Source organism: Pezoporus occidentalis, unplaced genomic scaffold, assembly GCF_034315485.1.
Source record: "Pezoporus occidentalis ecotype Australia unplaced genomic scaffold, CSIRO_AGI_Poc_V1 ctg72, whole genome shotgun sequence".
Taxonomy (NCBI): Eukaryota; Metazoa; Chordata; class Aves; order Psittaciformes; family Psittacidae; genus Pezoporus; species Pezoporus occidentalis.
In genome coordinates this window covers 3404267-3420204 of record NW_026916072.1, presented here as the reverse complement: position 1 = coordinate 3420204, position 15938 = coordinate 3404267, and the positions used below count along the sequence as shown (strand labels likewise).

Genomic DNA, 15938 nt, shown 5'->3' with positions numbered 1-15938 from the left:
GCAGGGACCGGCGCGGCTCCTGCGAGCGCTGGGGGTGCGGGAGCGCTCAACCCCGCGGGCCGCAAGCGGCGTTTGCGAACGGCCTTAACGCGAACGGCCTTAACGCGCCCGCCGCCGCGCAACGAGGCCGGAAGCGCGGTGCGTCACTTCCGCTCCGGCGCGCCTACCCAATGGCGGCGTGCAGGCCGCGTTTTGGCGCGGAGTGCGAACGCTGACGGGGCTGCCCCCGGCGCACAGGGCGCCCCCCATGGCGGCCCCGCCGCACAACAACCTCCGGGAGCAGCTGCGGCGCCACTCGGCCCGCGGCGCCCTCAGCGCGGCCCCGCCGCGGCCCCGGCCCGCGTGAGTACCGCGGGGGGACGGCGGGGCCGCCGTGGCGGGGCCGGGCCGCGCTGCGCTCACCGCGCTGCTCTCTCCGCAGGGGCTTCACCTTCAGGAAGACCTCCCCGGCGGGCGGCCCGGCCCGGGCCCCGCGGGCGCTCCCCGCCGCGCTGCGGGACAAGGACGTGAACACCTCGCTGCCCGCGCTCGCGCCGGCCGGCAGGACCGCCCCCATCCCGGGTGTCCTCCCGGCGGCCCGCGGCAGGGAGCGGGAGCCGGCCCGGGGCGTGCCCGCGGGCGGCCCCGTCATCACCATCGAGGACGAGTGGGACGACATCGACGACTTCGATTTGTCCGCGGTCGAGAAGAGGCACTGCCGGGGGCCGCCGCTGGCCCCCCCGGGGAGAGCCCCCTGCCCGGCGGAGGACGCGGGGCCTCGGGCCTCCCCGGGGGCTGAGCCGGAGCCCTCGTCCCCGCAGTCGCTCATCTGCGTGGAGGACGCGGGGCCCTGCGGCAGCGAGGGTCTGTGGGAGGATGCGGCTGTGGAGGCCGCTCTGGAAGCGGGCGGGCAGGAGGCTCCCCCAGGTAACGCCTCCTTTTCATGCACCCCCAGGGGATAACGCGTTCGTGTCTGGGGCAGGGGCTTGGGTCCTCAGCGGGGAGCTGCCCGCTCGTGGCCCGCAGCGGCCCTTGGGTGACCGCAGGCTGTGCGGGCAGGGCTGCGGGCTGCAGTGTGTGCGCTCCGTGCCGCCGGGCCGGCTTTAAGACCTCCCGTATGGCGTTCCAGAAGCGAGCAGTGATCATCTCCAGATCAGAGACTCGCTACAGAGAGAGAAGCGCTTTTAAAATTCATGCAAGAGACATAAAATCGCCTTATACTTGGCTGTTATTCTTTCACTGTTCAGCTGCGGTTTTGTTCATACCAGAACGAGTGTACTGGGTTACACAGCAATATTACTGCACTTTCAGCTCCTGCTGGTACAAGTGAAGGCAGCCAGAAGCCAAGCCGCGATGAGACCAGCTCCCCCGAGCTGGATGAGGCCGAGCTCACGGCGCTCACGGGTGCTGAGCTCGGGGAGGACGATGACCTGGACGTGATTCCCCCCTCCCCTGAGGAAGAACTGCTGAGCTTCTCCCCTTCTGTGAAGAGCTTCAGGTGAAACACAGCTCATGGGTAAAGGTGTCTGTGGGGTGGTTTTAAAAGCACCGAAAAGGGTATGAAAGTAGTGCTTGTGGAAGAGTCACCGGCTGAGCTGCTTGAGTCTGTTCCCACAGTGTCTGTGAATGGCTTATGAAATACTTCTCTTTACAGCTGATGTTTAAGGTGGTTTTGTTTCAGGAAAAGCAGAGTTGTTTTTCCTTTTGTAGTGGGAGGGGAAAGCCATTACTGAAGTGAGTGGTCACCCTGGCACACACATGGGTGACACTGCTCAGGTGCTTGGGTTTTAACTAGGGGTTAACTGGGGCTTCAGAAAGGTCTTGGTCTTTTCACTTGGTCTTCAGTGCTGTTCTAAAAGGTCAACTTCTCTCATGGCAATGCCTTGATAACAGATACCTGTGTTTTAGTGACTTCTTTTGATCTTAGTAGCGTTTGCAAAGAGTCTCCCACTGATGGAAGATCCACAGCGGGCAGCGTTGCAGCCAAGCCTGGGACTGCTGCCACAACGCAGCCTGTTGCTGGGAGGGACCCTGGAGTGGAGGGTGCAGGTACGTGAAACCTTTGGAATTCTGTGTCCTAGATTTTGGGGTGGTTTGTAAGTGACTGTGCTCCTCTCTGTGCTGTGTCATTTCTTCTGGAAGTAAGTTTGAAAGAACTGTGGCAAGGTTGGAAAACGAATATAGACGGATAATGCAAAGGCAAAGATGTGTAGATGAGGTGGGTTCATGCACACAGAAACAGTTTCTGTATGCAAATGGACTCTAAAAAATATTTGGAATTGCTTAGACTCGTTTATTGCAATTTACTGTCTTTTGGGAGAGTGCATCACCTTATTACATATTGGAGTATTGCTGTCTGCTGAAATCCCTCTATCCAGCAGATAAAGGCTTGCCTCTGGAACAGCAGCTCTACGGTGTCATGGAGGAGATCTGTAAGCTGGTAGAGACCATTCCACTCCATGAGCTCAAGTCTCTGTCGTGTGCTAAAGACCTTCTCCAGCAGCGAGACCTCAGGTAGGCTCCAGTGAGCTTGGGCTGCTGGTTGCTGAGCGGTGCCTGCCTGCAGGTGTCCCCAGCGCACCGACCACAGGGCAGGAGGAGCTCTGAAAGGCTTAAAATCACTGAGCGACTGAAGGGGAAAACATACCCCAGCCTGCTGGAAGTGTTGTCAGTGCCCACGTTCTGCTGGAAGAGAGGAGCTGCTTCCATGTCCAGTCTGAGCAGGGGGTGTGCTGTACCCCTTCTCTGGAGGTGACCTGCACCCCTGCTTCCAGAGCAGCAGGGTGAGATGACAGAACCTGCTCAGCGCTCTCATAACCAGATACATTAATGTAATATCCTCTCTCTCAGACTCGCCGTCACTGGCTACAGTGATTGACTCCTCCTAATATCCACGTGCTTGTCACCTTTCAACCTGGTTACTGATACTGCGTCTGCTGCTTTACTTCTGCAGTATCTGATGACACAACACATAGATAAAATACAGAGATTGTGGTTTTTACTGGACTGCAGCTATGTGCCTTTTCTGAGCATTTTCAGTAAAACTAGTTTATTCTATTTCCTTTTATTACCACAGTCAAACACAGCTGTTAGAAAGTATAGAAATCCATAGTCTGGTTCAAGCATATTTTTGTTTTATTAACTTCAGGTTTGTGCCTCAAAGGATTGTGGTTTTCAGTGCTCTATCCTGCCTGGCCAGCCCCATTCCTTTGGGGATTTCTTTCCTTTTACACTTGCAGAGGAGATGTAGTAATCTTGTAATTAGTTTGCTTACCTCAGCTCTGGTGGAATTTTCTCTTCTCTGGATTTGCTTGAAGTGTTTTTAAAATACAGAGACACAGAATCCAAAGTAACCATCATATGGTAATATTTTGAATAGGAGAGAGACAAAACTGATTAATGTATGTTGTAGAACTTGGTAAGTCATCGCTTGTGACTAAATACCTCCTTTTCTCTCTTCTTCCTTCCCTTGACATCTCTCCCAGGAGAAAACTGCTCGCTAGTTCTGTTGCTTTGAGCAAAAGTAGCTTCAACAGCAGCTTTCCCAGAGCCTGGCAGGCGCCTGTGGAGCGGGGCTCCCCTACATGTCCTGGTGCTGCACCATGTCCTGGCCCCAGCTGGAGCTTCAGTTCTGACAGAAACTCTCCCAGAGCCACAAACCCCCCTTCCTTGGTGCTGGATTCTGTTCATTCAAGCAAGTTTTCTACCCCCCAAAGTCAAACCTTGGATACCTCTTGTGCTTCAAAGCAAAGCGGTGAGGAGATCACCTCCCCGGGCACCACGGCACCGTCTTCCTCCAAGGTGAATGATGCAGGGAGAGCTTCCCTCAGCCTCCATCCTGAGGTGGCCCTCAGCGGGGCGAGGAACAGTGAAATCCACCCTCTGCCGCAGAGGCCTCTTGCAAGCACAGCTCCAAAAGGACAGAGCAAGGCTCCCATTGGCATTCCTGCAGAAGACACTTCAGGTATAAATGGTGCTGACTTTGACCTGGACCCCTTTGTTATTGATGATTTTGATGAGGACTGGGAGGATGTGGTGGATGTTTCGGCACCAGAGGGGCAGTCCACACCCCTGTACCAGCCCATCAGGGAAGGGCCACCAGCCAAATCACTGCTCGCAAAGGTAATGTCCAAGGCCAAGGGATCTGCTGCTGTACCAAATCCTGCTGCTTCCAAGTCAAGCTCCTTGATGACAACAAAGAACTGTTCAGGTAGGTTATGTGTGTTGGGGTGACTTTCTTTCCCTTTTTGGATCTGGATGCACTTGATTTACTAAGGCCAAGTAACTGCCTGTAGGTTACATCGATGCCTTTTGTTTCTGTGGACATTTCTCTTGGTTTCTTTTTGCAAAGTCATCTTCTCTGTGAGGTTTTTGCCTCCAAGTGATGCCAAACTTCCTGAATACCCATTGGCCATGCAGGTTGCAGGCTGCTGGGAAGGTGAAGCTGCTGAAACTGGAAACTAGCATGTTCCTGTGTTCTGATTAAGGAACGATCCTGCAGTTGTTCATTCAAAACTGTACAACAGCTTTAGCTGCTTATGCAAAATGTTCAGAAATGGGCACTTGCTGAAGGCAGCCTGATCCCCCTGGGGGACAGGGGTGGGTCAGTGTTACTTGCGGTTGCCGCAGGGGTGGGTTGGTAAAAGGGAGGTGAAAACATTAACCCATTTTACCAGCTTCTCTGTCACTTATCCAGCTGGCACCCACCCTTGGGTAGCCACTTCTTAGCAGTCATGATTTGAGTTTAAAAGGTTTCAAGGGTGGAAGTGGTGGCAAAGTCATCTGTTATCAAAGGATGGTTTGTGTTGGAAGGGACCTTAAAGCTCACCCAGCTCCAACCCCTGCCACGGGCAGGGACCCCTTCCACTAGAACAGCTTGCCCCAAGCCCCTGTGTCCAACCTGGCCTTGAGCACTGCCAGGGATGGGGCAGCCACAGCTTCTCTGGGCACCCTGTGCCAGCGCCTCAGCCCCTCCCAGTGGAGCAGTTCTATGTTACAAGAAGATACTGTGGCTTACTGTAAGAACATTTCCTTGGTCTGTAGCTCCAGCAGTTGTTAACCCCGCACTGGAGCGGTTCAGGGGTCTGAAATTTTCCCATTCTGAAGAAATGATGACTATATTTCACAAGAAGTTTGGGCTGCACTGCTTCAGGACCAACCAGCTGGAGGCCATCAACGCTGCTCTTCTGGGTGAAGACTGTTTCATCTTAATGCCCACTGGTACGTATCTCCAGACATCACACAGCGTGCACACGCTTGGGAAATAGGGACCCGAAGCTCCTTTTGCAAGGCCTGTGACAAACCTTTCTCTGTGCCTTTGTGGTGATACATTGTGCTGCTGGACTTCTGGGGCGGCAGGATTTCGGAACACTGTGTGCTGTGGTGTTTTGAATGAGGTGATTGAATTCCTGCCTTCCAGAGTATTTCACATGGTAGTTCTTCCTTACCCTACTGGTACCCCATTGGTAAAAGTTTATTGTTTCTGAAAGTGCTGTAAAATGGGAAATAAGAAATAGGTCTCCTCAATTCCTCCTCTTCCCCGCACTCCCTCCCTTTCCTCTGGATATCTAGCACATGTTGTGCTCTGTTTAATCCTCACAGGTGGTGGTAAAAGCTTGTGCTACCAGTTACCAGCGTGTGTCTCTGCTGGAGTCACTATTGTTATCTCTCCACTGAGGTCGCTGATAATAGACCAGGTTCAGAAACTGAAGACTTTAGATGTAAGTTCAAACAGTTTTATTTAGTTAAAGAGCACGTAAGTGCATTGGAAATCTGAATTTTTACATCAAATCTTATTATTTCAAATATGAACTGCAAAAATTGGTTAGATGGGAACTGTAAAAGGCACACAAGGTTGGCAAGATCTAAATTAGATGGACTAGAATATCTTGGCAGTCTAACTGCTAAATTTACTGATGCTCGTGTGTATTTGTTATTGAAGCTTAGTTTTGAAGTGTAGATGCCCAATTTTTTAGGTTCTTGAGTGTTGTATTTAGTTGTATTTTGTCTTGGTGAAGTGTCTTTTTCATCCTTAGGGTATTACTGAGGTTGAGAGACCAGGGAACCAAAGGTAGATCATACGTTTTAGGACAAAACTGCAGAGGTTTATAACTAGATGTAGGAATGGTTTTGGAAGTTCTTTTGCACCTATTCAAACTTGATACCATTTTTCAATCTAGATTGCTGCAACATACCTGACTGGTGACAGAACAGATGCTGATGCCTCACAAATATACATGCAATTGTCAAAAAAAGATCCTGTGATAAAGCTCCTGTATGTCACCCCTGAGAAGGTTTGTATTCGGTGAGAGCTGTAGGATCATGGAGGCAGCAAGAGGAGGGGTTGCTGTGAAGCATTCAAGCGGAAGCACTGACCTTAGAGTGTGCTTCTGGGAGGAAAAACTGTTCCACATTGTTAGGTAGCTCAGTAAGAGGCTGTACAGATGTAACTCATCTCAATCAGCGATAAACCAAGAATGAGAACAACCCTCCATGCCTGTCCGTTTCGGTGCATCCTGCTGCACAGTAGTGGCTAGCTGCTGTCAAGTAGCTGTTAGAATCTAAACTACTATGAGTAGAATAGTACAAGGAAAATATATGTAACTGCCAAGGTAATGTGTGGTTGTCAAAAGGTTGCCTTGTACTCAATTATATGCTGTGTTTAAAACCATGTTATCCCACAAGAGCTTTGTATGAGGGGACTGTTCAGTGTGCTGATTGCATTTCTTTCCTCAGTATTGTCTTTCCCTATGTTTCGTGACATAAGCCATTTAAATTTACTCGGATTGTAGGACCTCTGGGTAGATGGTCCCAGAACCTTGCATAATCTCACACCAGCTGCATCACTGCTAATTAAAATGAAGCTCATTCCATCTTCCTTATGCCTTCAGGCTTCACCTCTGGAGTCAGGATTAACTTTGCTGCACAGAGCAGTTGTTTCTGGGTTCATAGTTAGGTGGGGGGACACTTTGCTCCCTGTGTTTGCTCTCTAATACCACTGGTGGATGTGGACCTAGGTCTGTGCAAGCAACCGGCTGATGTCAGCCCTGGAGAACCTCTACAACAGGAAGCTCCTAGCGCGGTTTGTCATCGACGAGGCCCACTGTGTCAGCCAGGTAAGAGCCTTGGCTTGGTTTGTAAGGGGGCAAAAGGCTCACCTGCAGCATCCAACTGGGTTACACTTGAATTCTGTTTTTAAGTGGGGTCACGACTTTCGACCAGACTACAAGAGACTGAACATGCTCCGCAAGAAGTTTCACGCTGTTCCCATGATGGCCCTCACTGCCACTGCCAACCCCAGAGTGCAGAAGGATATCCAGAATCAGCTCGAGATGCTAAAGCCCCAAGTGTAAGTTGCTCAGCAGCTTTCTGAAGCTATTTGTGCCAGAGAAATGTTGAGTAGAAAACCTAGTAAAGCAAGAAAAGCATCGCAGGCCCATCCGAAAGACTGAAGCCGTTGTACCGAGGAGTGTGTGCATGGAATTGAATGTGAGTTATACCCAAAGTGTTAAAGTAGGAAGGAAGCAACTTGCCAAACTCTTCCTTGCATGGCTAAGGAAGTTGTTGAATAAAAAGTAACCTCATGAAATTTTCTGTGTCACTGACAAAATGTGCGGGTTGTATTTTAGGGTGGTTTTCCTGGAAAACTGCAAGCACTGAAGTGGTTTTTAATTAGCATTGGCAGTGACAGAGATAATGAGGTTCCACTGGGCCTGGAGGCATTGTGATGTTTTCATGGTACACAATGGGAAAATAAAGCACTCTGGTTTGTGGAGTTTATTGTGGAGTTTAGTGTAGAAGAGGGAGGTGATGCTGCGTTTTGCAGATCGGGTCAGTCAAATGTGGATGCTAGTGTTATTCACTTGATGATCGTAAGCTCGTTTCCAACCCTAACTATTCTGTGATTCTATGATTCAAGAGGGAAATGAAGGCGAGACGTGTGTGCTTGGTTTATGGATGTTTCCTCCTCTCCACAGTGCCATGTAGCTGTGGTTTTTCACAGCCATGAGAAAAGAACAGGAATTTTAGCCCCAAACTGTGGGCAATGCCAATCTCTGTGGGCATAGTGGAACCAGAATTTCTTTGCAGACGGTGCAGAACAAGTAGCAGTAAGTTGGATTTGGGATGTTCCAGTCAGTACCTCGCTTGTTGAAAGGATTGCTGCACCCATAGGGCTGATGAGCACCCATGAACTGTTGTGTTTTAGGTTTACAATGAGCTTCAACAGGCATAACTTGAAATATGATGTATTGCCCAAGAAGCCAAAGAAGGTGGCAATGGATTGCTTGGAATGGATTAAGAAATATCATCCGCGTGAGTACTGAGCAGCACAGTGTGCTTGCAGGGAACTGATGAACTGCTTTTCAAGGCAGAAAAAGCTTTCCTGATGCTGTAAAACCCCCAAACGTGTGCCTTTGTGTAAACAATTTGTATATATACAAGGAAACCAAGTTGGAGGCAGAATGACATTAGTGCTAATGGGATTTGGATTTATGAGCATCCTAAAGACAAGAGTTCAAGTTAAGATGGAAAAGTGATTTCTAGTAATGACTTGAGTAATATTTCTGGAGGTTGCCAGACCTTTTAGCACCTTGACTTCAGCACAGAAAGGTCATCTCATGTCACACTGTTTAACTGCTTAATTCTGCTGGTCTGCTTATCTGTGGTTCCCCTTGAAGATACCTTTAGAGATTCCAATCTTTCCAGGAAGTCCTGAAAACAGTCCTCCTGGAGTCCTGCAGCTCCTGCTGCTGGATCGACTTCACCCAACTCCCTTCACGGCTTCTCTAGTGCTGTAACTTAGTGCATCGTTGCCTAAGCTGCTCTAGCTCTTGATTGATGTGTTTTAAATCCTCAGATTGCTCAGTACCAAGCAGGAAAACTTTTCTTGATTCAAAAAACCAGGAAATTGGGTGAGGAGAAACTAACACAGGCACCTGATATTGATAGAATTACTTTATTAAGCAGTTCTTGCATTACGCTTACCAACCTCTCCCTACTGGAACAGAAGTATTTGCTTGCCAGGTATGACTGTTAAGCAAGTGAAAGGGAGTGAAGCCGTGCTGTAGCACTCATCGTTTCATGTGTTTGCAGATGACTCTGGGATAATTTATTGCCTTTCCCGACACGAGTGTGACACCACAGCGGCCACTCTGCAGAAGGAGGGTCTGGCTGCACTGGCCTATCACGCTGGCCTCACCGACTCCAACAGAGATCTCGTGCAGAAGAAGTGGATTAACCAAGAGGGATGCCAGGTAAAAAAGCAATAGAATTCAGAGCAATTCTGTGCCTCTTGGCCTAGGAAATGAAAGGGAAGCTGGGTAACATCAGTGCCAAATGGGATGCAGTATGAAAAAGCTGATCCGAGTGGATCTGCCAGGACACATCAGCTGTCTTTGTGCTGGGAGTTCTACAAGTCAAAGGCTGCAGCACTGCACCGAGGTGTGATCCTCCAGGAGGGAGGAACTGAGCAGCACAAGGCTCCTGAAACATCTCTAGGCATGCTGCTGAATAATATACTGAGATCCAAATGTGGAGTTTTCCCTTTGTCTGGACTAGCTCTCTGAAAGGAGAAGTGGTTTTGCTGTTTTGTATTCATCTTAGAGTGTTAGAACTTGCATTCTGGGTTCTGCACCATTTTGTCTGGTTTTGGTGTGGAGTGCTGCATGAACAGCCTCATAACTGTGTAACAAAATACGTCCTTCCTAGGTTATATGTGCAACAATTGCCTTTGGGATGGGAATCGACAAGCCTGACGTGCGCTACGTTATCCACGCCTCTCTTCCTAAATCCATAGAAGGTTACTACCAGGAGTCCGGCAGAGCCGGGCGGGATGGGGAGATGTCCCACTGTGTCCTCTTCTACAGCTACAGCGACGTCACCAGGCTGCGGAGGCTAATCCTGAGTGAGTTCTGCCTGTAACCTAATGGACACGATGCTGAAGAAGCCTGTCACTGGTTCCTTTTAGACCCTGTTATTTCCTCATTTACAAGTGCCATGTGTAGCATTGCACAGAGGGGAGGGCTCTGCATCTTACCTGACTGGTGTCCTGTAATGAAAAACTTGTCACTTGTACTTAATTTTAGTCAAGACTGTTTTGTTTCGTACATATCCATGTCTTGATTCTTGCCATTCTGGTCTTATTTCCCGTCTTCATTCTTTACACCTTAGAGGTGAAATCTGCTCTAGGTTAGTTCTGGTCCAACTTACCTTTTTTAAGCAAAAAAGAATATTGTATTTTGTCTGTCTCATAATGTATAAAAATGAAGGTGTGCAGATAGAACAAATATAACTGAATTTGTTGCATTTCAGTGGAGAAAGATGGGAACAGCCACACGAGGCAGACCCACTTCAACAACCTGTACAGCATGGTTCACTACTGTGAGAACGTGGTGGACTGCCGGAGAATCCAGCTGTTGGCCTACTTTGGGGAAACTGATTTTAATCCCACCTTCTGTAAAGATCACCCAGAAGTGATCTGTGATAACTGCAGTAGGAAGAAGGTAAAAATCATAGCTCTTATTTACAGTGGTGTTAAACTGGTTTTGCATTCAGCTGTGTTAAAAACTGGTTACATGACATTTGGGAAGGCAAATGGAGAAAATCCGGGAAGATGCCTTCTATTTTTGTGATGTTCCAAGTTATTTCCAGAGTCTAAGCTAGAATAGAATTACAGAGTGGATGATCTACTACACAGATAGTAGACTATCCATGGGCTTACGATGTTATTTCTGTCAGAGCAGTACTAGTGAGGTGCAAGGATGTTCCTTGTGTTGATTTTTTTTGGCTGCAGTGCTTACAGGAGGCAGAGCTAATGCTATAATGGCTATGGGGAGATCCCTCAACTGCCTGCTCTGATGTTTTCAGGGCAGCTTTGTAGTGCCAGGGTAGCAGGAGTGCCAGTGCACTGCTTGAGGTGGCCCAAAGAGTAGGGTTTATGTGCCAAGCACTGAAGCATACTTGTTAGTGGCACGAGCAGGAGTAGAAATGAAGAGAGCTGTGGGAGCAGACAGGGAAGGAACACTGCTCTATAAACCAGATCAGTTGATGAAATGACTTCAGTCCTGTGTTTGAAGCATCACCTTATGTGGCCGTGATTCTAACAAGGTTGACTAGAATAACGTATTTTCGGTCCAGTCTTCTCATTTTAATCTGTATTGGAAGTGTAAGGTCTGGTGCATGGCAACAGAATAATTACAGGAATGCTGTCAAATGAATTACCTAGATTACCAGTGTTCAGCTGCAGCCTTGCAGCTCTCTCTATAGAATTAACACCTCGGAGGTTATTTAGAATCTGGTGATGTGTATTCCTGCATCTTCCAGACTGTGATCAAACCCAGAATCCCTGTGACTATCTGGTATCACTGTAGGTGTAGAAAATGACTGTTTCTCTGCTTGGAACAAAATGAATTCATGACTAGAAAAAGCTGAGTAACAGAAGCGCAGGTTGTCAGGAATGACTGTGTTAGGTCAGAACCACCTAAGGTGGTTCCTAATCAAGTCTATTTTAATAGGATTACAAATCAAGGAACGTAACAGATGAAGTGAAGAGCATTATAAGATTCGTACGAGAGCATTGTGGACAAAAGGGACGAGCAAATGGGAAGAGAAACACGGGTTCTGGGAGATACACCTTGAACATGATGGTAGATATTTTCCTAGGTAAGTGCTGCTCTTCCAGTAACAGCTGCTAAAGAGACTCGGTGCAAGATCCCTGCCGAGGCATCGGGAGGCCGTGCAATGCCAGCAGTGGGTTAAAGGAGGATCTGTTTTGCAGAATTATTCTTTCCAGGAATCTCTTGCTGGTAAATGATCCAAAATAACAGACTAAAGCTTTAACCCATTTCAGTTGCTATAGCGATCGTGTTAGTTTTCTGGTGGTGCTCAGAGTTTCTGGTGCTTAAATGCGGTTTTCTCTGGGCACAGACTATGGAATACCCTTGGGAATCTTCCACAGGTGCATCTGTAAACACGTACATCCACACGTAGGCTTCCCAGTTGCAGGCTGATCCTGGGGTCTTTGTCACACAGGTACAGCAAGTGCAAAGATTCAGTCTGGAATATTTGGAAAGGGAGCTGCCTATTCAAGGCATAATGTGGAAAGGCTGTTTAGAAAACTGGTCCTGGACAAGGTCCTGGATGAAGACCTGTATATCACAGCTAATGACCAAGCCGTGGCCTATGTAGTTCTGGGAGAGAAAGCTCAGGTTGTGCTAGATGGATCACTACAGGTGAGTAACAGGATTTAGTTTCTTTAATGCATTGTTTGAAGGAATGTGCTACATTTTTTATGCAGCACACAGCTGCATAGGGATAGTTCAGACATGGTTTGCCTGCCAGCTGAAGTACAGAACTGATCTTCAGCAGATGCAGGGCACAGAATCCAGCAAGCATGGTTTCTAGTCCAGCATTCTAACAGTAATGTGAGGCAAAAGGTGAGTTGGAGAGCATTGGAGAGGATTAAATCTTTCTCTTGTCCCCCCCATCCATCTTGATTGCAGTTGACAAGAAACAAGAGCTTTGACCACACAGAAAAGCTACCTAAGAAGAGAAGGAGCAGTGCTGCCCTCTGCATTTTCTGCTCTATTTTTTCCTAGTCACTCGTGAGCAGTGATGGAAAATGCACTTGAAGAAGGTCATGGAACCAGTCCCAGACCTGTCTGAGGCAATGTCTCCGCTGCATTAGTGCTGTGCTTGGAGGAGAGCCCTCAGCATTACGCCTAATGACCTCAATCTAAAGCTAGCTGAGAGCTGGCTTCTCGGGGTTTCATGCCTGTGCTGTGTGTACCCTGCTAGTCCTTTGCAGAAGCAACTTGGGAGCAGTGGAATAGCTTATAAAGGATAGTTTAAAAAGTGGGTAAACAGCTGTGTTTGGTTCATCAAAGAGCACTTTTGGTGTCCTTGTTACCATGTTCCCTTTGTATTCCTGTGTTATCAATCAGTCTCCTAATGATGGCTCTGCAGTAACTCCCCGGGCAGAGGTGATCGATTGGCTTCTTTTGGCAGGTGGAGTTCCATGAAACAGAAAGTGCCAGTGCCATCAGAAAGCAAAGGGCCTCCCTGGCAAAGATGTCCCAGCGGGAAGAGATGGTCAAGAAGTGCCTCAGTGAGCTCACAGACACCTGCAAAACGCTTGGGAAGGTCTTTGATGTGCATTACTTCAACATTTTCAGTACTTCGACGCTGAAGAAAATCGCAGGTAATGTCAGCTCCTCGGTGCCTGGGGCCCCTGCTGGCAGCTGTGTGCCACATCACGTTAGTGAAAGCAGGCTCAGGGGTATGTAATGCAGCCGGATGAGCCCTGGGGAGCAGCTGGTGCAGAGCAGGTTCCTGGAGCTGCAGCAGCACTGCTGGAGAAGAACCAGGTGAATGTCCTGCAGTGCAAACCTTGCAGCACTGGGGAGAAAACTCTTGGAGCAGTTTTTGTGCTGAGCACCTAGAAATCTGCTAGAATGAAGGCTTCCTTCCTGGAGCAATTCACGCGCAGGGTGGCACTCAGAGGAGTTAATTTCCTCCAGAATACTCTACCCTGATCTCTTTAAAAACCGAGTGTGTTTGACGTGTCTAATTGGTACCTTGTTACTTTGCAGAATCCTTGTCTTCGGATGCAGAGGTTTTACTGCAGATTGATGGTGTCACAGAAGACAAGCTGGAAAAATATGGTGCAGAGATAATGAAAGTGATGGAGAAGTACTCGGAATGGACCACACCAGGTTTAGTATGCCTTGTACCTAATGTGGGCTTCCCTGCTGAGTACCCTTCTCCTCTATCAGAAGTTTCTCTCAAAAGTTACCTGGTTTTAAGTACAACCAACTAACTCTTACTAGAACTAAACTCATTCTTACAGTTTAGTAATGACACAAAGGGAGCAATTGCATACTTTCAGAACATACAAAGGTCTTTGCTATCCTCTCACTAGTTAAATTCAGCCTCTCTCTTAAAGACTAAGAATGGGACATGGGAGCCAAGCTTAGTGCTCTGCTCCCAACCTGTTAGTTACTGGGATCTAAACACCGTTACACAGTGCAGAGGAGGCTGTGAACAGCAAGGACAGGTGTTTTGGTGCAGCCAGTGCATGACTGGCCCAGGCAGTATCTTGATTTCATTTTAACTCGTGTCTGTAGAAGATGCTGCTGGCCAAAGTGTGGACACAGGCCCGGGAAGTGCTGGCACACAAGGGAGTGATGAAGAGGCAGATGAAGGAACAACCTCAAGCTATTTCTGCAATAACACAAACCAAAGAAGGAAAAGGAAAAGGCCACCAAACTTCAGAGACTCCAAGAGGAAAAGGACAAGTAACGGTGGTGGCCAGCAGTTCCAGCACAGAGGGTATGTTGCTTGTGATCACTGGTAACTGGTGTTTGCCCAGAACAGGATGGTGATCCCAGAGTTGTACTGGTTTTCCCTATGGTGGTTTCGGGAGTGTGGCCTTTAAGGGTAGCATTGGAATTCTCCAGGTACCTGGTACCAACTCCTCTGCTTTGGTTTTTCTATACTTTTTTTGTTTAAAAAGCTCCTGCTGAGGAGGATATTAACACTTGTCCTTTGTTTCTCACTTGCCTGCCACAAGCTATGTAGTGGCACTGAATTTCGGTGTGCTGCCATAGCCATTCTTAGCAGGCTGACTGCATTCTGGGCTTGGAAACAGAGAAAGCTTAAAACTGAAAGGATTTGATGGAATATTTGAACTTTAGTTCCCAGTCCCTTGTTAATTCCAGTTCTCCCTCCGATTGTACTTCACAATTGCACCTGCATCAGGAGCATAATGTTTGGATCCAGGAGTCTGGTTAGTCTCGAGCTTCTAGGGCAGATCCACCACTGAGCTACTGCAGGGTGATCATCCTTTGAGTAATCACCTTATTTTTAGCAGTCAGTGTAGTTATTAGTCTGGTAACTCAAGTAGCAGCAGCTTGTGCTGAAGGTTCACGATCAAAACATGATGACTAATCAGTGCTGAAAGGGAGCAAATGAAAAAGGAGCAGCAGTTGGACAAATTCTGCCCTCTTTCCAAATGGGGGGACATTAGAAAAGTGGGGCAGTAAGCTCTTCTCTGGGGTTATCAGTCCTGCCTTCTGAAGGGTTGCTGTGCTCATAGCCTGCCTTGCACAGCAGGGAGCTAACCAAACAGCCTTCTAATGGTGCTCTGAGTACAGCAGGCGTGGAGGAGGGAACGGGGCAGGTAAAGCAGACCTGACGCATGGCCCTGCTCTCTCCCTTCTGCAGTGGCTACAGCAAGTACAGAAGGACCAAGAGGCCACCCAGCTCCAAGGCTCCGGCCCCATCCAGCAGCAGCACACTGGGGCAGGGCCTCAGCGCCACGCAGGGAGCTGCTGGAAAGCTGGGCTTCATGGCGCTGCCCAAGCCCAAAAGCAGACCCTTCCTCCAGCCCTCATATGTGGTACTGTAACTGCTGAGCAAAAGCAGCCCTGGATGTAATCACTGTTCGTTAAATCGTTGTTTACGTTGTGAAACCTTCCCCGACTTGCACATGTGTCAGGTGCAAAACCTCATGTTAAATAAATGGTTTTAAACTCCTAACTTCATTCCACCTTGCCTTCTCCTGTACGCCACGAGGGTTCTGATGGCTGCTGGAACCCCACCGCTGCGGTGTCAGTGCTCTGGGGGCTGTGTGGGACCGCACACCCGAACCCGCGGTGCTCGCAGCAGCTCCGTGCCCCGCTCTGGGCCCGCTCCAGCAGCTCCAGGTCCCTCCGTGCTGTTGCCCCGGGCTGGCTCAGGGCTGCAGGGGGCTCCCCAGCCCCGCTCCTCCCGGCGGCTCCGCCCGCCCCGCGCTGGCTCAGGGCTGCAGGGGGCTCCCCAGCCCCGCTCCTCCCGGCGGCTCCGCCCGCCCCGGGCCGGCTCAGGGCCGCGGCGCCCGCCGTGCCTGACCTCCAGGTCCCGCCCCACCGCCTGGCTCCGCTCCTTCCCTCGGGCGGGCCGGGCCGCGGCCGCTTCCCCCC

The 15938-nt window shown here is 49.3% G+C and overlaps 1 protein-coding gene across 3 annotated transcripts; it reads left to right on the top strand.

Moving 5' to 3' along the window:
• Positions 1-244: 244 nt before the first annotated feature.
• Positions 245-15506, top strand: BLM (BLM RecQ like helicase). Of its 3 annotated transcripts, XM_062642659.1 has the most exons (21): positions 245-342; positions 422-906; positions 1291-1477; positions 1907-2028; positions 2361-2493; positions 3465-4189; positions 5023-5199; positions 5581-5699; positions 6159-6272; positions 6996-7094; positions 7179-7327; positions 8186-8292; positions 9073-9233; positions 9688-9883; positions 10291-10481; positions 11493-11640; positions 12010-12209; positions 12985-13177; positions 13569-13691; positions 14103-14307; positions 15202-15506. In XM_062642659.1, the coding sequence occupies exons 1-21, from the start codon at positions 248-250 to the stop codon at positions 15383-15385; spliced, it is 4113 nt and encodes a 1370-aa protein (XP_062498643.1). In that variant the 5' UTR covers positions 245-247; the 3' UTR covers positions 15386-15506. The 3 variants fall into 3 exon arrangements, with proteins under 3 accessions (XP_062498643.1, XP_062498645.1, XP_062498644.1); XM_062642661.1 differs by lacking the exon at positions 245-342 and having other exon boundaries at positions 611-906; positions 1910-2028; positions 2358-2493; XM_062642660.1 differs by lacking the exon at positions 245-342 and having other exon boundaries at positions 611-906; positions 2358-2493.
• Positions 15507-15938: the final 432 nt, after the last annotated feature.

Bases quoted from the DNA above. Each gene is read 5' to 3' on its own strand.
- BLM (XM_062642659.1), top strand. From the start codon at position 248: ATGGCGGCCCCGCCGCACAACAACCTCCGGGAGCAGCTGCGGCGCCAC. The intron at 4,190-5,022 runs GTAGGTTATGTG...CTTGGTCTGTAG, and splicing joins GACAACAAAGAACTGTTCAG to CTCCAGCAGTTGTTAACCCC. The intron at 7,328-8,185 runs GTAAGTTGCTCA...GTTGTGTTTTAG, and splicing joins GAGATGCTAAAGCCCCAAGT to GTTTACAATGAGCTTCAACA.